The sequence below is a fragment of the Dromiciops gliroides genome, chromosome 6, assembly GCF_019393635.1.
Source record: "Dromiciops gliroides isolate mDroGli1 chromosome 6, mDroGli1.pri, whole genome shotgun sequence".
Classification (NCBI taxonomy): Eukaryota; Metazoa; Chordata; class Mammalia; order Microbiotheria; family Microbiotheriidae; genus Dromiciops; species Dromiciops gliroides.
Window position 1 is genome coordinate 116,177,340 of NC_057866.1, and position 23,619 is coordinate 116,200,958.

The 23,619-nt window shown below is 36.6% G+C and overlaps 1 protein-coding gene across 3 annotated transcripts in view; it reads right to left on the bottom strand.

Annotated features, from left to right (window-relative positions):
- Positions 1–23,619, bottom strand: part of ATP8A1 (ATPase phospholipid transporting 8A1) — a 295,356-nt gene that overhangs the window by 22,689 nt on the left and 249,048 nt on the right. For all 3 annotated transcript variants that reach the window (XM_043970049.1, XM_043970048.1, XM_043970047.1), the window contains one exon: positions 15,391–15,498. In XM_043970049.1, coding sequence (XP_043825984.1) covers positions 15,391–15,498 — 108 coding nt within the window. The remainder of the gene's footprint in view (positions 1–15,390; positions 15,499–23,619) is intronic.

Sequence of the window (23,619 nt, forward strand, 5' to 3'; positions counted from 1 at the left end):
AAGCTAAGAAGAAGATGGTGCTTATGATGGCCTGGGTTGGGTTTTTTTTTTTAATGAAGAATAAGTTAAGGGCTTATCTTACAAGGGAGGAAGGAAGAGGTCATTGCCCTTCCTACAATGTGGTGCTTGAAAATAAACATAATGTTCCAAATGCCATTTGACCAGGGCAGAACAAAGGGAGATCAGATTCCTTCTGCATACCCTGTTTGTGTTCATGTAGATAAGGACAGACAGTATATACACAAAGGGCATTAAGAGATATAAATGAGTGCATGGCCTAGTGAGGCATTTTCTAACAGTGTTTTACTACATCAAAGATTTATGATTCGGGGGCAGCTAGGTGGTGTAGTGGATAAAGCACCAATCCTGAATTCAGGAAGACCTGAGTTCAAGTCCAGCCTCAGACACTTGACACTTACTAGCTGTGTGACCCTGGGCAAGTCACTTAACCCTCATTGCCCCACCCCGCCCAAAAGATTCATGATTGGTCATGAGCAGGCTGTAATTTTCATTTTCTAACTCAGGTGGCACTTAGCCTCTGTTTACCTCAGTTTCCTCCACTGTTAAAATGGGGATAATAATAGCACCCTCTCCCAGGGTTGTTGTGAGGATCAAATAAGATAATAATTACAAAACACTTAGTACAATGTCTGAAAAACAGCAGGCACTATATAAATGGTAGCTATTGTTTGCTATTATTTTAATTCCAATGAGGAGAAACCTTTTGTTCAGGTCAAAAAGGTTTCGTTTGAGATGAAATATGTGTATCAATTCAATAACCATTTATTAAGCACTCATCAACTTCAAGACACTGTTTACAAAGATAAACATGATAGTGCTTGCTTCCCTGGAGATGGCCATCTGATGGAAGGAAAGGACTTGAACAGATGAATTACAATGCAAAGAGGATCCAGCTAAATAGTATAAAAATTAGAGGAAAAAGGATGGAAGGAAGGAAACAAGGATTTATTAATTGCTTACCTTAGGCTAGGCAGGTTGCTAAGTGCTTTACAATTATGATCTTATTGGATGCTTACAAGAACTCTGGTAGGTGTTATTGTCTTCCTAATTTTATAGTTGAGGAAACTAAGTGACTTGCTCAGGTTGCACAGCTAATGAGGATCTGGGGCCAGATTTGAACTCAGGTCTTCCTAACTTCAGGCCTGGTGCTCTATCTACTGTGCCACTCTAGATGCAGAATAAATTACTAATTGAAAGGAAGAAACTGCTTTTAACTGGGGCCAGGGGGGGAGTTGTGGGAGTTGTGTGTGTGTGTGTGTGTTGGGGAACTGGGCACTGTCAGAGAAGACTGGTTTTTTAATGAAGATACTTTAAGAGGAGAGAAAGGGGCAGGGTGTGGATGGAAGCTCTTTGCAGGCATTAGGGACGGCATTAAGATGGGGGAGGACAGGACAAGAAAGATCCATTCTCTTCTCCCAACCCCATATTACAGTGAATGCCCTCATAGTGAATCAGAAGCCTAATACTCTGTACAGTCCAAGTTGGATATACCCTGGAGGACCAGGGAGTTGAAAGGAGTTTTGTTAGAGGTTAGCTTCTGAAAAGAATGGAAGACTGCTTTACTCTCTTCACTATTCTGGAATAAGGCCTTCTACCACAAAACCATGAAAAGAGCTCCTTGTTAATTGTTTTGTGGTCTATTGTGTTGTTCATTTTCTTCAAGCATGATCTGTACTGGGTGTTTTGGTTCACAAACATATAGTAATCTGTACTTTTTTGTGGTCTGCAAAACCTTTAATTTCTTCATTATACTATCCATTTTAGACTTTTGTTTTAGGAAGCAAAATTTTTGTGTTTCCAGGTTTTTCTCATTTTGCTTCTGGGAGTTCATTAATCTTAGAGGTCTTTTTTTTTTTTTAAACTGAAGCTAACCATAATGCTAATCAATGACTTCTATCATGTAGAATAGAATCTTCAAGTACCACTCATTTAATACTCATGATTGTCTTTAAAGATGTCACTTCACTTCCTACATGGGTAGTTCTGTTGTAGAGACTGCACTGCATTCCAACTTCATACTGAATCTTGTCTCAAAGCCATTAGGGATCAGTTGAAATGTTAGATGCTTTGGGCAAAAGACAAACCATTGTAGGTACTCTAAAGCTTATGCAGTCACACCAAGTTACTCAGGTAGCATCATCCCTATGTACCTCTGAAATATATTGCATAGTACTGCAGGAGTGCTAAGTAAAATAGAGGAAATGGAATTCAAGAAATGGAATTTTCACATGGAAATTCCTACTTTTTAATGACTTGTGGCACATTTAGTATAGCTATGGTAGAAAGCACCAAAATATAGGGTAGGGATGACTAAGTTTAAGGACTTGCTAAGACATGGGGCCCTTGAGAGGTTTGGGAGCTGCAAGAAACATGTGGAACGTGTGTATTCAGGCTACAAACCTACTTTACAAAAATGTCAGCCTTCCACTTATTATATCATGGGCAAAATTAGCTATATCTAAAAGCCTTTTTGGGTTTCCAGCCTGGTCACAAGGTGAGGTTTTGTTTTGGACACCTTTTGAATTAACTGAAAGTAAGCTGTACTATGTGTGCTAAAAAAGATCCAAAAAACAAAGTGGTTGCCTGTCACTTAGGGGATGGCAGAACAAATTGTGGCATATGAATGCAATTGAATACCACTGTACCATAAGGAATAAAGAATATGGAGAACAGAGAGAAACACTGGAAGAATTGTATGAAGTGATGTGGAAAATAGAAAGCAGAAACAGGGGAATGATTCACACAAGGACTATAATAAGATAATTTTTAAAAAATACCCCAAAAGTCAGGTGCACTAAAATTAATTGCAATGATAAATTCTGGCGACAGGGAACAGATGAAGACACTAATTTTCTTCTTCTTGGTGGAGACATTGAAGAAGACAGGATTGGGGTGTTGCTTATGCTCCCAGATATAATAATTGTTAGTTGGTTTTACTTAACTGGTTTTCTTGTTTACAAGGGAGAGTAATAGTGAATATATTGGGAAATGATTGTGATACAAAAAACAAAACAAAACAGAAGGCATTAATGAAACTTAATAAACAAACAATTAAAAATGTTGAATTCAGAGTGGCCATCATCATTTCATTCTTTTCTTACAATCCTCCTGTGTTGGCATTGGGTATGTATTTATTATCAGACCCCCAAATTTCCATTATTAGGACCTTTTTTTGAAATTACTTTTACAAGGTTCTCCTTAATGATAATGCTAAATTCTCCATTAGAACACTGGCATTTAGTACAAGACATATTCCAATAAAGTTTAAAAAGTAAGCTTTAGTCATTGTGTTACTGATGCTGCAATTGGGTATAATTATAATGTTTCACTCGTTTTCCTTAATTATGATAAAAAGCTGTTTTCATTGTTCTAAGTAGCTTGCTATGTACAGAACAATTGATACACTGTGGCTAAGGGAGGGACTGGGTTTTTTTGAACAGTGAATGTGGCAAATAACCATAGATTCAGGAATGGCTAAATAGGTTATGATACATGATTGTGATGGAGTATTATTATGTTGTAAGAAGTGATGTGTGTGATAAAATCAGAAAAAAAAGGGATAGGGGACATAGGCTGAATCTGTGATTTCCTTTTTAAAAATTATTTTATTTTTAATTTATGGAATAATGCAAGAATTTCCATAACATAGCATAATATAAAAAGATGATCATACATGAAAATGCAAATCTATTATGTACAACATGTACATGTAAATTTCTTTTTTCCCCTTCTCTCCCAGATGTAGAAGGGTAGGGGGGAAAGATAAGGGAGGGGTTCTTATAGGGGTAGGTAAAATAAGGAATAGGAGGGTAAGGAGAGAAGATAAGGTAACAAGGATGGGGTAAAAAGAGAGGTTGAGAGGAAAATAGTGAGTAAAAAGATGGAGGGAAATTCACAAATTGTAATTATAAGTTTGAATGTGAATGGGATGTTTATAGCAGATCTCTTTGTGGTAGCAAAGAAATGGAAATTTCAGGGGTGCCCATCAACTGGGGAATAGCTGAACAAATTGTGGTATATGATTGTGAAACTATGATTTCACTGGCATTGGGAGTTCCCACGTGAGGAAATTTCCATATTTTCTACAATTTATAGGGGCAGGTAGGTTGTACAGTGGATCAAGCATTGGCCCTGGAGTCAGGAGGATCTGAGTTCAAATTTGAACTCAGACACTTGGCACTTACTAGCTGTGTGACCCTGGGCAAGTCACTTAACCCTCACTGCCCACCCCCCAAAGACAATTTATAGAAAATTTTAAAGCAAAACCTGAAGAATAAACCCAACTATAAACGAAAGAACAAAAAAATTAAAAACTGAATGCTGTGAAATTATAATGACCAAAAATTTGCCCCAAAGGAGATATATAAAAAGGTAACTCCATTTTTTTTTTTTTGCAGAGGTGAGAGACTATGGATTTAAAACACTACAAATAATATCAGATTACACCCCATGTTTTGGTTAATTATGCACAAATGTTTTCTTTCTTTTTCTTCTTTCTTATAAGGGATGTGCCTTTGGAAGGGAAAGAGAGAAGGAAATCCACTGGGAAATGTAAGTGATCTAAAAACAAAAACCAATGAACAACAACAACAACAATAATTATTAATAATAGCTAGCATTTATATAGCACTTTAAGGTTTATAAAGTCCTTTGTGTCTGTTACCTAATTTAAAGAAAAACAGTGAATGTGGAATGTTCTTTCCCACTGAGGCCTAAAATTTATTTCTTTCTATTTCATTTTTCCACAATTGACAATGTCATTGGCATCTATGCAATTAAGGTTAATGTCTATTCTGGGGAATGGAAATTATAAGCAGACATTATCACAGCAGGGCCTGGTCTAGATCTGTTTACATAGTGATATTTCACAAAATTAGAATCAGGATTAGAATTCAATATTTCACAGTAATTTTAATCCGAAGTTATAATGGCTATAGAATTACATGAGCAAGATAATGTGTGAACTTCACTCTCATCTCTTTTTACATAAGAGAAATCATCCTGTCTATTCCTCTCTTGATTTGCCTATAAAAAAAAGGTTTTATCTATGCTTTTGATAACATTGTTTTCATTTCCCATGCCATTCTACTAATAGAACTGTCGCTCTGTAGCAAGCCAGGTAAAAGAAACTGGCAACATCGACCATATCTGACAGCCTCATTCCACACCTGTGGTCCACCGTCTATCTCTCTACGAAGAGGAGGGAAGGCATGCTCCAAGATTGAGAGTCAAGATGGGTCATCGTATGAATCGAGTTCTGATGTCTTAGTGTTGTTTTCTCTACCTTATAATGGCCATTATTTTCTTTTATTTCACTCTGAATAAATTTATATCATCTTCCCAAGTGTCTGCATTCTTATTTTTTCTTACAGTACAAAAATTTCATTATATTTCACATGCCACAATTTATTTAGCTGTCCCTAAATGGATAGCTACCCACTTAACCTTCCAGTTTTTGTTTGTTTGTTTTGTTACTTCAATGAGGGCTCTTAGAAGTATGTTCTATGGTGGGATCTTTCTTTGTTATTGACCTGTCTGAAATAAAAGCCTAGTACAGGCATTGCTAGACTAGAGGGTATTAGGAGTTTAGTCACTTTTCTCACATATTTCCTATGTTTTACCATATCCTAAAATGACCTTATCCTCTTCTTACTTCTCTGGGTTCATCATGACTTCCTAGAAGTATGGCCAAATCCTAGAACTCACTTTCTTGAAGCAGTTTCAAGTTTCTCAGAGAATTTGGAATTGGGTACAGAGATAGATTTGGATGAGATGCCAAGAGTGTCTGAATTCAGTACTTTTAACTATTGAAGGGCTATAGGCTTACATAGTATTCTTTAGTTAGTCTCATTAGATAGGCAGGAACTTTGCACTGCCTATGATACGGGGAAGTACAAAATAACAGGCAAAGGATTGAAGTGATAGGTGTTGCTAATAGATGCCAATATACACACAGATTACCATTATATCATTTTTTTTTTTTTTTAGTGAGGCAATTGTGGTTAAGTGACTTGCCCAGGGTCACACAGCTAGTAAGTGTTAAGTGTCTGAGACTGGATTTGAACTCAGGTACTCCTGACTCCAGGGCTGGTGCTCTATCCACTGCTCCACCTAGCTGCCCCGCCATTATATCTTGACCCAGAGATGAAGGCAATCTTCACATGGACTGCCTGAATCATAAATACTCTAGCCAATGTAAATCAAACATACATTCATAGTACTAGTAATGTATTCTTATTTAGATTGGTTGCTATTTTTTGTAGATCCTATTTTATAGATGAGGAACTGGGATTGTGAGTATTTAGTGCTTGGCTTAAATTCATGAAGTTAGAAAGTCTCAGAGGGGGGCAGCTAGGTGGCATAGTGGATAGAGCACCGGCCCTGGAGTCAGGAGTACCTGAGTTCAAATCTGGCCTCAGACACTTAACACTTACTAGCTGTGTGACCCTGGGCAAGTCACTTAACCCGCATTGCCTCACTTAAAAAAAAAAAAAAAAGAAAGTCTCAGAGGCAGAATTTGAACTCAAACCTCCTAGCTCCAAGTGCGGCTGCACCTCTTTCTCTTGTACCATTGCTGGCACAACTAAAAACACAATCCATTCCTAGGGTTATAGGGTATTTGTCATATTCAGAAAATGGCTTCTGAAACAAAATCACTGCTCTACTGCTTTCCCACATCTGGTTAAGACATGAGAGCTATCAATTAATCAATCAACATTTATTAATGAAATGACTCAACTGTGGACAGTGCAAGAAAGAACAAGAGAACCCTGGGACATAGAGAATGCAGGAATTATAAAGTTTTCCTATAAATAAGTAAAATCTTTTTATATTTCAAAGTTTAGTATCTGCCTTCCTGACTCACAGCAAATAGCCTTGGAGGAAGTGACAAAGGACCTAGATGTATCGCTACCAATGTAGTATGACACCCAGATATAAAATGCTCCTTTTGTGTTGTCAAGATTAAGCACCATTAAGACAAGAACCAGGAAAGAAACAGACATAACCATAACAAGGAAAAACCATAAAATCTGTGAATGAGTTAATGAAAAAATATGAAATAGAGTATTTTGCCAGAAGAAACAAATTTTGCATTATTCTCTAATCTTGTGCTAAACCACTTGATACATTTAACAAATTATTCATGGGAGAGATGAATCTGTTTATATTCCATGGCATTAGGTGAAATGAAAATTTTAAATCATTATTCTATTATCATTATAGGTAGGGAGTGAAAATCTACATACTAAGAACGTACACAATATGATAGAAGTGTTATATATTTTTACAATTTTGTGGAATATGTGTTGAATTATCTCTATAAAACTTATAAACTCTATAAAAGTTATAAAACTCAATTTTGTTGTTCTTTTTGAGTTAATTCAGTTGTATCCATCTCTTTGTGATTTCATTTGGGGTTTTCTTAGAGAAGGTACTGGAATGGTTTGCCATTTCCTTCTCCAGACCATTTTACAGATGAGGAACTGAGGCAAACAGGGTTAAGTTCTCTGCCTAGAGTCACGTGGCTAATACGTATCTGAGGCTGGATTTGAACTTATGAAGATGAGTCTTCCTGATTCCAAGCCCAGTACTCCATCCACTGTGTCACCCAGCTGCATATAAAAGTCTATATTAGCTATTATTTGTGTGAAGATTTGCTAATCTATGAAATGGGATGGTAAGAATAACTACATCATACATTGCAAACAGAAATGAAGGGTGGTGGACAACTTGCTTTCATGTATGTATTCTGCTGATGTCAGAGGAAAGGTGGTAAATAGAATTGTTCTGAACCAAAAGAAACCCAACTTCTTTTGGTAAGTATAACATGCCATAAAATAGCTTGTTTTGGGGCAGCTAGGTGGTACAGTGGATAAAGCACCGGCCCTGGATTCAGGAGTACCTGAGTTCAAATCCAGCCTCAGACACTTGACACTTACTAGCTGTGTGACCCTGGGAAACTCACTTAACCCTCATTGCCTCGCCAAAAAAAAAAAAAAAAAGAAAAAAGTTGTTTTTTTTTTTTAAATGTAGAAGGCAGCTTGATATGACAAAGAGAATGAAAAGTAGTCACTAATTTCTGGTAGGGCTAGTCTTGATTTATGATCACAAACTAGAATATCAAGTCAGGAGAGCTCAGAAGAAGACTATGGCACTTGGGAGTCAGGAGATCTGGATTTGAATTCCAGCTCTAGTTTCTTGAACTTGAGTAAGTCACAAATTTGGGAATAATAATACTTGCATGACCTACTTTCATGGGGTTGTTGTAAGGAAAGCACTTTGTAATCCTTTCTTATAATAAAAATGTGAGTTATTATTATTAATAACTAGTTCCATATAGCTAAAATAATATTTGATTTATTGAAACAAATGTCATGATATTTCTGATTCTTCTTTGTACATTTTTGTAGGGCTTAGCGAGCTCTAAAAACAAATTGTGCCACTCTATGGGGAAGGATTTCTACACTTGCAGTGATGCAGAAATCGTTCTTCAAAAGAGCTACCATCTCACTTACCACGTCTAATGGGTCCCACCTGCCCTATATTTTCCTGAGATCAAGACCATTCTTTATGATACTATTTCAGACTTACTTGCCATGTGACTTTAGCTAAGACACAGACTCTTTTTTCTTATTTTAATATATCCATCTTTACAATAAATATGCCATCATTACTGAGGGCATTTAGGATTCTGGTGAAATAGCCAAGGGGAAAATTGTAGAGGGGAGTGAAAGATGTGATGTATTCACAAAGCACTGCTACCTCTCTTGCCAAGTCGAGTAAGAAATTGCTTGCTGATTTCCCCTTTCCGTTGCGACCTAAAATTCTGATTTATGATAATAGATGACACCCGTTTCCCCTATTTTACTTAGCACTCCTGCAGGACTACGGGATTATTACTACAAAATGTATTCCAGAGGTACATAGGGATGGTGCTACCTGAGTAACTCAGTGTGACTGAATAGTTGTCTCAAATATTAGGGATGCAAGGACCAACATCAATGAGAATTTTTTATTAGACTGACTCACAACCTTTGGTTCACTGGAGAATATCTGACAGGGTTTATGAGAGCTGCTCTCTCAATGCTTCTTGTCTAAGCATGATAACCTTGGCTGAAATTCCAAGATATTGTGACCTCACCCCACCCCCATCCCTCAAAAGGACTAATTTTATGACCAATAAATTATTCAATGCTATCTAAATTATAAATGCCAATATATGAAAAGGGATATTTTAACTAGGAAATTCCTCACATGAAAAGTAATTTATCATGTTGGACAATATAGACAGCAGCAAAATTTAAGAAAATCCTACTGCTAATATAGTTTATTAATACCTTTCCTATAGGGGTGACGCTAAAGAGTTCAACAAAGAGTTTTATTGTTTTTCAGAGAGACTCTACAAACCTCCATCAAGTGATCTGAAATTCTGTAAAACACATGCTCGTTCCTTAACTTCAATTTCCTTCAGTAGTTTTATAGATCCCTTAGGCCAGACAGAGCAGAAACAGATGGAGCTCTGGAGAACTTTACAGTGCGTGCCTGCAATACCACAATAAATTTAAAAGTTCTGCAGATAGTGAGCTTCTGGTATTAATCCTGATATGAAATGGTTCTGAGTGTACTATGGCATTTTCACATTTTTTAATCTGGTTTGCTAATCACATCAGCTAAGATATTTTCAAAACTCAATCTCAAAATTCAAAAACCCTGGCAATATCATCCAGACAAGTTGGAAAAGCAGGACGGCATCTGTTTATATACCATCGCACTTTTCCCTAAGGCCTACCTTGCCCCATAAATTGTTCTACTGGTGTGAAAAAATACAAGTCAGGTCTGGAAAAAAAAAAGTCTCCTCCTAAATCACAACCATATTTGCCAGAGAAAAAGAAGACGAATGCATATTTAAAGGAGTAGCAAAGCGTGCCATGCTCTTTTTCCTGTATTATTTTTCTTCCCTAAATGATTTTCTCATTGTTACACTGTCTACCTAAGGTTCACTGATGCCATGACAAGTCATTTAAAAAAGTTGAATGTTTCAATTATTTATGGTTCTTACATAATTGTTCATTTTTCTACAGCAAATAACTAAGGAGAGTCAGTCATAGATGGAAGTTTTTGGGAAGAGAAATTTAAAAGCAAGTCATTTTAAGAACGTGTTTCCCAAATGGGGACTATTTCAATAGCTCCCTTCCTTCAAAATCATATGTGGACTAAGCAGCAAAGTATGGCTGAGGCCGAAGTAATCAAAACATGCAATAAAACAACAAACTATCACCTTGACTATTCAGAAATGAGTCTTGTGGAGTCCTCAAGGATGCCCGATTTAGAAGGGGGAAACATCTCTTAATTGACAATACACCTTCCTGAATGGCTGGCAGCATCTCTGAGAGGTCAATTTTCCTCCACCTTTACCTTTCTAAAACTGGGATGCTTGGGAGAAGTGACAAGAAAGACAAAGGGGAAACAAAGCAGAGAGTAAGAGAGAAGAGTGTGGTGAACACTAAAACATTAGGCATGCGCGTAGTAGCATACAGCAATTACAAGAATTGGGGGTGGGAGGGAACAAGCAATAGTTACTCCAACTTCAGTGAAAACTGAGACAAGAGGTAAAAAAGAGAGGATCCCTGAAGAGTGGGAAGAGTGAATATCCACTTAAACAGGAATAAAATGCTTGTTTGTATCTGGATGGGTGGGATGAGAGAAGAGGTGGCAGGGAAGGGAAGATCATCTATATATTAGCAGCTTTTGATGGTCCAGCCTAAATGGCAAACCCTCAGTTATCTAAAAAATTCTTATATATAAAGACACCCTGTGGATGATGCTGGATAATTGAGGCTTTTAAAAATTGAAACCATTTCTTAGAGATGGCAGAATTCATGCTGTTCATGGGACTAAAGAGATAATAGGTTAGAGATGTGACTCCATGGTTGAAAAACGTCAAACTGAGAACGGGAGATAGGGAATCCTGGTCCTAACCCATCAGGATTGGTGAGGAAGATGATGGTAAGACTCAATTTTTAGGGAAACAGGGTTCATAAGAGAAATAAATAAGCCTTTTAAGCTGAGGGTAACTCAGAGGAGCTGACCAGGATTGAGTATCTAGAGAAGGGAGATGCTAATTCTGAGTAATTTTGTGAGCAAAACATGGGGGCTGTGGAGAGCAGTGAACTGGAGTTTGGCTGTTCAAAGGGAAAGCAGTTTCAAACTAGGAAAAAGTAGACGTAGACATCAGCCATAAAAGGATCTTGCCCTGTTATCAAGGGTGATAGATAAAAAATAATTTCAGTCACAGGGTTGAACTTAGGGGTGAATTAGGAAGAAAAAAATGCAAGTGACTCTAAAAGGCTTGAATTATGTTTGAGTCTGCATCAAGCTGAATTAAATAATATGAGCTATATCTGTATTTTACCTAATTTGTGCTTTGAGATTTTCCTGCACCAGAGCAGAGTCATTTGTATAACTTAAAAGGCAGATTAAGATAATTTGAACTTCCACTTAATGCAAGAATCCTTTCTACATTATTCCTGACTGACTGTCAATAATCTAGTGTCTATATGACCATGTCCAGGAATAGGAAACTCACCATCTTATGTACTACACTACTCTGTTAGAAGGCTCCTTCTTATAGTTGGTTAAAATTTGCCTTCCTTCTACCTCTTTTGCTTTCCGGGGTGAGGGTCCTTAGCCTTTTTTTTTTTTGGGGGGGGTAATCATGGATTTCTTTAGCAGTTTGATGAAGTCTACAGACCACTTCTCAAGAAGGATATTTTAAAATGCATAAAACAGCCCAACACAAGATTACAGAGGAAGCCAATTTATCTTGAAATAATTATTCAAATAGTAAAAAAAAACCCCACACAACCCCAAATTCATGGAGCCCGGGTTTAGAAGGCATGTTCTAGAGTAACACAGACTAGGTTTATTCTCATATCTACTATTTTCAAATATTTAAAGACAACTACTGTGTCACCTTTCCCCTTTAGGCTTATCTTCTTGACTATCTATCTTTGATCTCTTCAAGCAAGCATCACGTGAGATGGTTTACAGATTCATGAAGAAGTCGATGAGCTCTAGTTTTTCAATATCTCTTTTAAAATTTGGTGCCCCGAAGTGCACATGGGGTGGGTCAGGTGCTGTCTGATAAAGGGTAAGTAAAATGAGGTGATTAATCTCCATGATCTGAGTATTAGAATTCTTTCAATTCATGCCAACTTACATTATGTTAGGTTTTACTTTTGTTGAGAAGTCTCACTGTACTGTCAGTACATATGAAGTCTGAGAAATAAGAAAACCACCAGATCTGTTTTTAGTGCAACTGTTTCCAAGCCCAGCCCTGGGGCAAGGATTATGATCTTAGAAATATAGTTTTATGAAGAAGCTTCCTCCCACCCCAAATTATTTCCTTCCTTCCCTTGCCTCCAAAGGTGGTAGTACGGAAAAGTAAGCCAAGTGAAAGGGAAACCGGTCAAGGGCATTTCTGTTTGTGGGATGTCATGTTTTATTACAATTGTGATTTACAATATGTCAAACATTGAGTATAAGGGTTTGTATTTTATCTGACATTACAATTTCAAATAACGCTGATGACTAGAATTTCCACCAAACAATACAGTATTGCTATAAACATTAACAGGTGAATAGCACAGTTTTATTAAGGTGGTGGACCAATTTGTTGTGCGTGGCATATAGATATCCACGTATATATGCAAATGCTTCATCTGTAATTCTAATGAGATTTGGTGCAGATAAAATATAATAGCATATCTATTCCTTACATAATAATGATATTCTTTATAGAACAATAGTATATCTATATTTATATGATTTTCTATAAGTAAAAAAAATGAGTTATCATATACAAGCAGAATGCTGACATGGTGTAAGAGTTAAGACAATTTGGGTCCAAGACCCTCCTGTGACTAGTTGGGTGACCCCAGGAATATATCAGTGGTCTAGGCAATTCTCTAACACTGAGGTACAGAGCATGTGCTGATTTATTATAACACCTATTGTTATACTAGCTAGGAAGTGATACACATAATACATTTACTAGAGGATTTGAGATATTCTTTCTTTAGTGTTAAGTGATTTGCATAATGGCATGTTAATAGAATGACTTTTGCATTACCTCTCATTCCTTACTGCTCCTAGAACTGTTCCAGCTGTTACTGGGCTACACTAGAAGTGTCCCAAGCTATACTACAAGAGTGGGGGTAGTGGTGGTAATAAAATAACAAAATAAAATAAAGTCCTGTTAGCACTTAGCAACACATAGGAAGTTGACTGAAATATGATGCTGTAATATTCATTCACTATGAATTGTAAGTAGTGATACCACAGGTCTTGAAAAATAAGATGAAGTTTAAATTTTCTAAAATGTAGAGTGTGCTCAAGGGGAGGAGGGATAAGACTCTGTAAAAAGGTAGAGGTGTGTGATACTTTTTAACACAACTCCCACATAAACATATCCCATTTTTTCCCATGAAAACAAAATTCCAAGCAAAGTAAAAATAAATCTAAAGTAACACAGCAAATTGTCTTCAATGAGTATATGTGGGGGAGGTGGGATAATGATAGTGCACCATTATGGGCAGTGGAAAATTTGCATCATGACCTTCCCTCCTTCCTACATCCCAGGTTGGCTTTATGCAGATGTAGGGTCCAATCTCTTCCTTATTCCACTATATACCAAGCAAATGCACTCCACCCAAGTCTTGTTAAGGAGGCTCATGGAAGTTCCCCTTGAATGTACCTTAAGTATAATTGATGAATGGAACTCAATCATCCTGGGTTCCCAAATCATTTAAAATGTTATTTTTTTAAAAATGAGAATGAGTGAATAAGAACCAAGATAAAATGACTGTCAAGGAGGGGGAGGAGAAGTTAAGCCAATAGTACAATGCATATGAAGTCAAAATAAAGAATAGGATGGAACTTTCTAAAGGATGTCACAAGATAAACATAGTCTTTGATTTGATTAATACAGTAGGAAAGAGAACTGGGGTTGAGAGGGAGAAATCTTTATTCTCTTTTTTCTTAAAGTATAGTACTTTTAGGCCATTCCATTAGGGAATGGGCACATTCTCATGAGAGAACCTTTGATAAATAAAAACCTTTGATACTTCTCCAAAAAAAAAAGTACTTTTAAACTTCTGCAGGGGTTTTTAACTGGGGGTCTGTGAACTTTAAAGAATTTTATATGTTTGATATTGAAATATTTGACACTTAAATACTGATAACTAGTTTAAAATGGTTTTCTTTGTAAATTTACATATTTTATCTTATGCATCTAAAAATATTTTGAGAAAGGAGAAATAGGCTTCACCAGCCTGCCAAAGGGTTTCATGATACAAAAAAGGTTAAGAACCTTTGTCCTAGAGTCTGAATAGTTACATAGTTTCAAAAAAAAAAAAAAGCTTTCACTTTAGGTGGAAGTGAATGTTTCTTGATATGTCTGGTTTCATTGTAATGGCATCAAAACCTTCTCCCTAATAAACTTAACCACAAGAGTTTTTTTAAGTGCCTGCTTTCTGCTAATTTATAAAAAGCAGAATCCTGTCAGATAAAATTTCATGAAAATGATCTATAAACCAGACTGTCAAAAGTGAAAGGTACTCAGGGCAGTACTTATGGACAACAAATACAGCAAAACCACTGGAAAGGTTTCCCGTTACTGCAGCAACATAAAGCATGGCAACACAGCTCACGTTACGTGGATTTGCAAGTTACTGTGAGGTCACAGGAAATCCTGAAATGTTTTCCACATTTTCTTTCATACATTTTATGTCAAATTTCCTGCAACTGAAATCATAAACCATCATTTTGCTGGAACTTCTTCTGAAAGAAAGGAGATCTTCTGACACTCCCTCCTGAACACCTAATAACTCAATTCCTATTCCTGTAACAAGACACTGAAAGACAGGATTGAAATGGACTAAGATAAGACTGAAATGTCAAATGCGCTGAATCTCTCATAATGAAAACCAAACTGATATCATTAAGACCATTATAAAAATTACAGTGAATGCCTTTTTCTAGAAAAAGAGAAATAGCACAAATTATTATATTTAATAAGTATGTATATGTGTATATAGTCGCTATTACTCCAATTTCAGATCCAAGATGTATAACTGACCTTAACTGCACATTTTATTGTATAATCTATATAAGAAAGTATGTCAATATGTATACAACATTTCCAGTTCCTTAAAAAATGTACCTTTTATTGTCCCTTATATGATCGAAGAGGATAAGTAGAACATGGAAACGTGGAAAAGTAAGTGATCTTGCAAAATTTATCATTGATAACTACAGAATTTAAAAGCAGGTCATGGATTATGGACAAGAGTGTTTAGCATACATTACCTCTCCTGACATATCAGGTGCCATTGGAATAGCAGGCCATAAAGATGAGTAGATTCCAAAAAACACCACCCAGAGAGCAATGCTGCCCCAGATTGCTATGTGGCTGAACTGTGGGGAGAAAAAGAGGGTGCTGAAATTAATATACTTTTAAAAAGTGTTGGATTATTATTTCAAGGAAAAGATGCAGATGTAACTTTTCTAAATCCCTTCTAGCTCCTGATTTTATCCCAAAAGGATTATTTTCAATATCTTGAAAATAATCTTTTTTTTTCCTCCCTAAGGGTTATATGGCTCTTCAGTCTCTCACCAAATGCTGTTCTCTACCCCACCCCCACGGTCACAATATATACAGTACTAGAGTTATGAACTAAATGAGAAACTTCTGTGTGCATAGTAAATGGAAGCCAAAGGAAAGCTGTCATTTTATGACTAACCTCTAGAGAAAAAGTCTCAGCTGGATTAATCAGAAATGCTGCAGAAGAAAGAGAGTCCTAGTGTGTGTGTGCTCAGAAGTCACCTCTATAACATTCAAAATGAGGTCACACCATACCGGCTTTTAACCTCGGAATCAACTTAAGAGTCTGTAGTTTTGTTTTAATTCATCATTAAGTCCTTGTGTTTTCTTCTCTACAACAGCTTTCTATTTACTGTTCCTTTTCTTGCCCCCTAAGTGTCCCTTATACACATAAGAAACAACAGTTGCTCTTTTTATGAACCCATCGAATAGAATGTTAACTCACCTGTATATTGCACCAGCCTCATTTCTTAATACATAAGATAAACTGTCAGCTCTATCCTAGCAAACTTAGTTGCTCAACTCCTTGCTTTGCATATACCATCCCCTTTCCTCCAGTTCCCCTACTCTAATCTGGAATTTCTCCTTATTCTTTAGATGAATTCATGTCATTGCCTTCAAAATTTTATTCAAAAATACCTCTTCAAAAAAACTTTTCAGTGATTAACCTAATATCATAAAATCATGCTTTTTCATTCTATATCTGTCTTTCATTTGGAGATTCTGTATGTGCGATATTCATTTGTACTCAACAATGTTTAGTTGCTTGGGTTTCTGGTTTACACTTTCTCTTGGGGAGGCTAAACAATTACAAATTTTGACTGAAATTACTTAAAAAGTTTTCTCTTCCACTTCAGCTTCTTTGGACAAGTCACTCAGCCAAGCCTGTAGGGAGGGTGTCACCACAAGATAATAAAAAAGATCTTGGTGGACCTTGAACCATGTTTTCTGTTTCTTTTTGAGGGGTAGCACTGGATTGGAATTTAGGTGACTGATCTGCCACTAAATTAGCTTAGTCTAAGCTTCTTTGAAGGCAGAGACTGTTTAGTTTTTGGTCTTTGCCTCCCTAGTACCCAGGCACAGTGTGGCACATGGCAGAAGCTCAATAAAAACTTTCTTAATTCATCCTTGGCTATAAATAAGATATAGTCATAATGATTCAAATAGAAACCTAGATTGCTTTATAATTTCCAAAATACTTCCCTAAACTTTCATTTCTTTACTTTAAAATGGGTTAGACTTCATACTCTGGGTTCCATACAAATGATTAAAACCAAAACTTTCAATTATTTTGCCTGCGTTGGGAAAAGCTGGAAAGTTAAGAGGCTTGAAGAATAGAGTGAGGTTCCCATCAATTATTTTGCTAAGAGTTGATGTCTCCAGCAAGTAACAGAGTGGATTCTGGGACAGGAAGATGAGAAGATACAGATTCAGGATTTCTTTCTTCTCTTCTCCCTGAGTTTGTTTGTTTGTTTTTTTAATTATTATTTTTTTTTTTTGGTGAGGCAATTGGGGTTAAGTCACACTGCCCAGGGTCACACTGCTAGTAAGTGTTAAGTGTCTGAGCCTGGATTTGAACTCAGGTCCTCCTGAATCCAGGGCCAGTGCTCTATCCACCGAGCCACCTAGCTGCCCCTGAGTTGGTTTGTTTAAAGTAGAGCTTTAAAGGATGGGAAGAACATTGGACTTAAGTCTGAAGACATGAGGCTGAGTCCCAGCTCTGTCACCAGCCTTGAGACCTGGGGCAGGTCCTTTCAGTATACTAATCCATAAAATGAGGATAGTAATATTTGTTCTGCTTATAACATGGGGTTGTTATGAGGCAAAAAAAAAGTATAGTGGGAAGGCATTAAATGTGAACCATTGTTATATGTTTTGCAGCATTAAGAATTTCCATGTTGGACATAATCATATTCAATTTAAAATGACCAAACCAACTACAATTCTTTGGGATTATTTGCTGTTTTGAATTATCCATCCTACTTCTTGTATTAATTAGCATGGATATTTGAGAAAGAACTGTATATAGACGCTTATCTAAGAATCTAATGGTAACTTGCTGGATTCAATTATGGAGTTTCAACTATAACAAAGATATCATTTGACATTTATATTTCTATGGCTCTGGAAAATTACAAGTCGAGAAACAAATTACCCTACTATGAGAGGTTAAGTGCCAACATCTTCGCCAAATCCAACTAAGAATTCAAAACTCTTTTTTTTTTAGAAATCAAAACTCTTGACCAAAGAAGTCCATGTAGAGAAATAAAAGCACACACACGCACACACACACACACACACACATATATACACACGCACACATACATACATACATTTAATTTCTCATTTACATATGAAAACCTATGGACTAGATTTCTACTCCAATGCTTCACACCATGCATGACATGGAAGTTACTAAGTTCTTGAAGACTATATGTACTGTACTACAGTGTAAGTTTTGGCATTTGTACTCAACTACACAAAGCTGGAAAGACTGTTCTCAGTGACTGAAAATTACCCAAAGAAAAGGTTCTTTAGCAGAAAGCTGACCACCAAGTAATGAATTGTGCGCATAGTAAATCATGAGACCAGTTACTTAGACCCTGAGTTTTCAGCTACATTAATTGAAGGAGTATCCACATTGACAAAAATCACAGATCTCTGGAAGTACTCAAAAGCCAATACTAGGTAATGTCTACAATAAGGAAGAAAATCCAGCAAATTTATAAATGATGCATCTGTGTCATCCCCACTCTTTCATTTTTTTCTTCTGTCACCCCTACCTTTTCACTTATTTTCAATCCTTCCCCTTCCTACAGGCTCATTTTCTATTGCTAACAAACATGGCCATGTTCCCACTATCCTGGGGGAAAAAAAGAGCCCATTACTTGATTCTTCCATCCCTGCTAACTATTGTCTTTTATCTTTTTTGCCCTTTGTAGCTGAACTACTTAAAAAGAAGATCTCCCCAACTCTTTTAAGTCCCAATTAAAATCCCACATACTACAGGAAACCTTCCCTAACCTCTCTTAATTCTGGGATTCTTCTCTTATTTCTTATTTATCTTGTACATAATTTGCTTTGATAATATTTGTTTGCATGTTGCCTCCCTTATTAGACTGTAAGCGCTTTGAGGACAGGGACTGTGTTTTGACTATTTTTGTACCCTCAGCACTTTAACACAGCTTAACAAATGTTGATTGATTACATATTTACATTTCTCCTTACCAGAGTAATTGCTTATTTAAGTAGAAGTTCCTGCTTTCATCATTTTGAACAAATATAAAGATAGATTTGCTTGTAATGAAATATGAGACTTGTGAAAACCAAACATTTGTGAAATGCCAAGATTTTAAAGAAATTGTGGATAATAATCATATAACACTCTTTTTCTTAATTACTTTTTTTTTTTTTAGTGAGGCAATTGGGGTTAAGTGACTTGCCCAGGGTCACACAGCTAGTAAGTGTTAAGTGTCTGAGGCCGGATTTGAACTCAGGTACTCCTGAATCCAGGGCCGGTGCTCTATCCACTGCTCCACCTAGCTGCCCCTCTTAATTACTTTTATGAATAAGAGCAAACAGGCACAATGAGAAAACTTGCTAGTTTTTTTCACTGCTGCTATTAACCTGGTCTTAGACTTTTAGATACATTTTCATTCTTCCTTCCTTCCTTCCTTCCTTCCTTCCTTCCTTCCTTCCTTCCTTCCTTCCTTCCTTCCTTCCTTCCTTCCTTCCTTTTTTTTGTGGGGAAATGAGGGTTAAGTGACTTGCTCAGGGTCACATAGCTACTAAGTGTTAAGTGTCTGTAGATACACTGTAAAAGCAAGAATATTGGTGTGGGGAAGGAATTGAGGGAGGGAGAAAAAAATTGGAACTAAAAATCTTATGGAAACAAATGTTTCAAACTATCGTTACATGTAACTGGAAAATAATAAAAAACTTTTATGATAAAAAATTAGTGTGATGAGTGACTTTATGATCATTGCCATAAATTATAATAAATATATATAGCTGCCATCTGAGGGTCAACACAGTTAAGTCTAGAGGCATTCATCACATACTATCATAGCCATTGTCTTTTCTGGCTTCTTTAAAAATATTATTGACATCTGTTGTTTTTATATTACTTTTATTTCAGAATAGACTCCCTTTCTTCCCTTCCCCAGAGACCCAATGCTTGTAACAAAACAAAATAAAAAATTAGTTCTACAAAACTAAGCAAGAAGTCAACCAAATCTGATAGTATATGCAGTGTTCCATAAACAGCCTCTCACCTCTGCAAAGAGAGAAGTAAATTTTTTTTCATCTCTTCTCCAGGACAAAGAATGGTTATTTTAATCACAAAATTCACTGTTCTATTTTTTTGGTACTTCTTGAAGTCATTGTGGATACTGACTTACTGGTTTCTGCTTATTTAATTTTGCATCAGTTCATATGTCTTTCAATGCTTCCCTGTATTCTTCATAGCCACCATTTTTTAACTGTACAGTAATTTTACATTATATTTGTGTACCACAATTTAGTTGGCTATTTCCCAAATGATTGGCACATATTTTTTTCCAATTTTTTGTTGCTATACTGTTGGGAATATTTTGGTGTATATGGGATCCTTTCTTTCTGTTTCAGATCATCTCAGTATATCTGCTCAGGAGTAAGATTTCTGGATTGAAGGGAACGGCTGATTACTTAAAAGAACAACAACAACACAGTTCCGAATTGCTTTCAAGACTGGTTGGACCATTTCATGGCTCCAGTAACAGTGTATTGTGGTCCTTCATTCCTCTCCAGGTTCAACTCTTGACTCCCTGGGTTTCTCCTCCATGACAGAGCATCATTCTTACCCTGCAACATCACACTGCTCCAGCAGTCATTTCAATGAGGAAGATAAATTAGGCCCTGACTGATTGGTTCTTCCCAGAACTGCCAATTAAAAGAAAGTGCCCAGGCCAGTCACATCTTTAATCCTTTGCAGGCTCCATTCCTGACCTGCTGGACTTTTCCCATGATGCCCCACACTATGCTTCTACAGGTACCATCTCCATCTCCCCCTATTCAGCTGCCTTTTATGTGCTGTTTTCTCTCATTAGAATGAGTTCCCTGAAGTCAAGGACTTTATTTCTTTTCTGCTTATATGGTATGCCTATGGCTTAGGATAATATCTGGTACATATCAAACCCTTATTAAATGCTTATTAGGGAAGCTTGGTGGCACAGTGGGTAAAGTGCTGGGCTTAGAGTCAGGAAGACTCCTCTTTCTGAGTTCAAATCTGGCCTCAGACCCTTATTAGGTATGTGACCCTGGAAAGTCACTTAAATCTGATTGCCTTGGTTTCCTCACCTGTAAAATGACCTGGAGAAGTAAATGGCAAACCAGTCTGGTAGCTTGCCAAATGGGGTCACAAAGAGGTGGACATGACTGAAACGACTCAAAAACAACCACAACAATAATCACAACAACAACAAAATGCTTGTTAACTTGATTTGACTTGGCTCATGTAACCTCTTCAGTATCAAGCATTTTTATCTGTTGTCATCTTTGGCAATTTGTCGGATGTGTAGTGAAATCTCAGGGCTGTTTTGATTTGTATTTTTGCTTATTCTTCTGAATTTCACTGTAACTTCAAACATATAATTCTACAATAGAAGATTATAGGTATAACATCTATTGTAGGAATGCTTTATAGAAATTTTCTTTTTAGAATGTTATGCACAAATAAAAAAATTTCTAATTATTGAAAATAATCTCATGAACACATAAACATCACTGGAATTATTTGTTTTTTTAAAAGTCTCTTCCGTAGTCAAACCCAAGAAATTCTTAGCAATGAGTTATGCTTTTAGAAATTGGGGATGACTGCTCCAGACATCCTTAGGAACCTGAATGCTTACCATTCTGTCACTGACTGACTTGAAAAAACTTTTAAAAATGGTTTTCAAGTTACTGCGACTTGAAAAACTACCCAAAGGGAAAAAGGAACATCAATTGTGAAAAGTAAAATGGAACTTCCCATTGGTATTAAAAAGGCACGAGGCTTTAATGTTGCTTGAGAATCCATTTCAAAGTTTTAATTTTCATAAAGTAGACTATTTCAAATACTTTAAAGGATCTACAATTTCCTTCCTTCGTACAAATAACAACCAGTCCATGCCATCTGATCAATGTTGTCCATGCCCTGTCCTTTATAAATTCTCCAAAGATGATCTTCTGATTCAATATGTAATGCTAAGAGACCTTCTCCAACAATTAAATGATTAAAGAACATGAACAGACAATTTTCAAAAGGAACAAATCCAAGCTATCAATAATCATGTGAAAATGCTCTAAAATGAGGCAGCTGGGTGGTGAAGTGGATAGAGCACTGGCCTTGGAGTCAGGAGGACCTGGGTTCAAATCCAACCTCAGAAGCTTAACACTTACTACCTGTGTGACCCTGGGCAAGTCATTTAACCCCAATTGCCTCACCAAAAAAAAAAAAAAAAAGAAGCTCTAAATCTCTAATAATCATAGAAATGGAAATTAAAGCAACTTTGTGGTTCGATCAAACTGGAAAAGAAGACAAAAGAGGAAAATAACAAATGTTGTAGAGACTAGGGGAAGACAAGTACATTAGGGCACCTTTAGTGGATCTATGAATTGGTCCTGACATTCTGGAAAACATTTGAAACTGTACGCAGAAAATGAGCAGAAGTTAGAGGCAGCTAGATGGTTCAGTGAATAGAACACTCTACCTGGAGTCAGGAAGACCTGACTTCAAATCTGGACTCAGATACTTACAAGCTGTGTGACCCTGGACAAGTCACTTAACCTCTGTTCTCCTTCATCAACTGGAGAAGGAAATAGCAAATCACTTTAGTATCCTTGCCAGGAAAACCCCATGGACATTATGGTCTATGGGGTCACAAAGAGTTGGTATGACTGAATGACAACAACAATCCCCAAATTACTAAACTCTCTAAACCCTTTGACCCAGCAATGACACTAGTAGGCCTATATTCTAATGAAATCAAATAAAGAAGAAAAGAATCTAAATATCTAAAAATATTAATGGCAGCTCTTTTCATGGTAGCCCAAAACTGGAAACTAAGAGGGCATCAACCTTTGGGGGAATAGCAAAACCAATTGTGGCATGTAAATGTAATGGAACATTATAATGCTTTAAGAAATTATTTAATGGCCAATTTCAAAGGGAATGGGAAACACATCCATGACTGATGCAGAGTGAAGTGAGCAAAAACAGGAGAAAAACTTGTATAATCATTATACTATAAAGGAAAGTAATTTTCAAAGACTTTATAACTTAGATCAATGCAATGATAGACCACGAACCCAAAAGAATGAATATAAAACAAGCAATGAGACACATTTTTTGTACATGGTTAATGAGTGAGTATTTTGTCAGACTATGTAGCTATGGAATGAGGGTGAATGCCTTATCCAAGTGCTATACTTATCCCAGATATGTGTACTGACTTCATAGATTACTGATCCAACTCCATGCCACTGTATAGAATAGAATTCTTTATCTACTTGTATTTTTTTAATGTGGCTTCCTTTGGAGTGATTCTGGCTACTACTGACTAAAGAGGTTCTGAAATATTCTGAAGCTGAATGTACTCAGTAGGTCATCTTTAAACAGTAGCATCAGAAGGATGTCCCAATCTATAGAGTCCTGTTCCGTTTGGCCGCAGCGGAAGACATCATCCACAAGTGGCGAGCAAATCTCTCTCTGTTCTTCCTCACTTGATAGCAATAATCAGAACAAGTGAATAAAATTACCTCTCTCATTTTATTTGCTGAGGAATTCGGTATGATCTTGGAAGGCATCTTGTTGGAGGGAAACATTTAAGTCTTAATTTTCCTTTTCTTAGTCAAGTACTTAAAAAAATAAACAGAGAGAGATCCGATATTCTCTAAGGTTTTCAATCAATCATGTG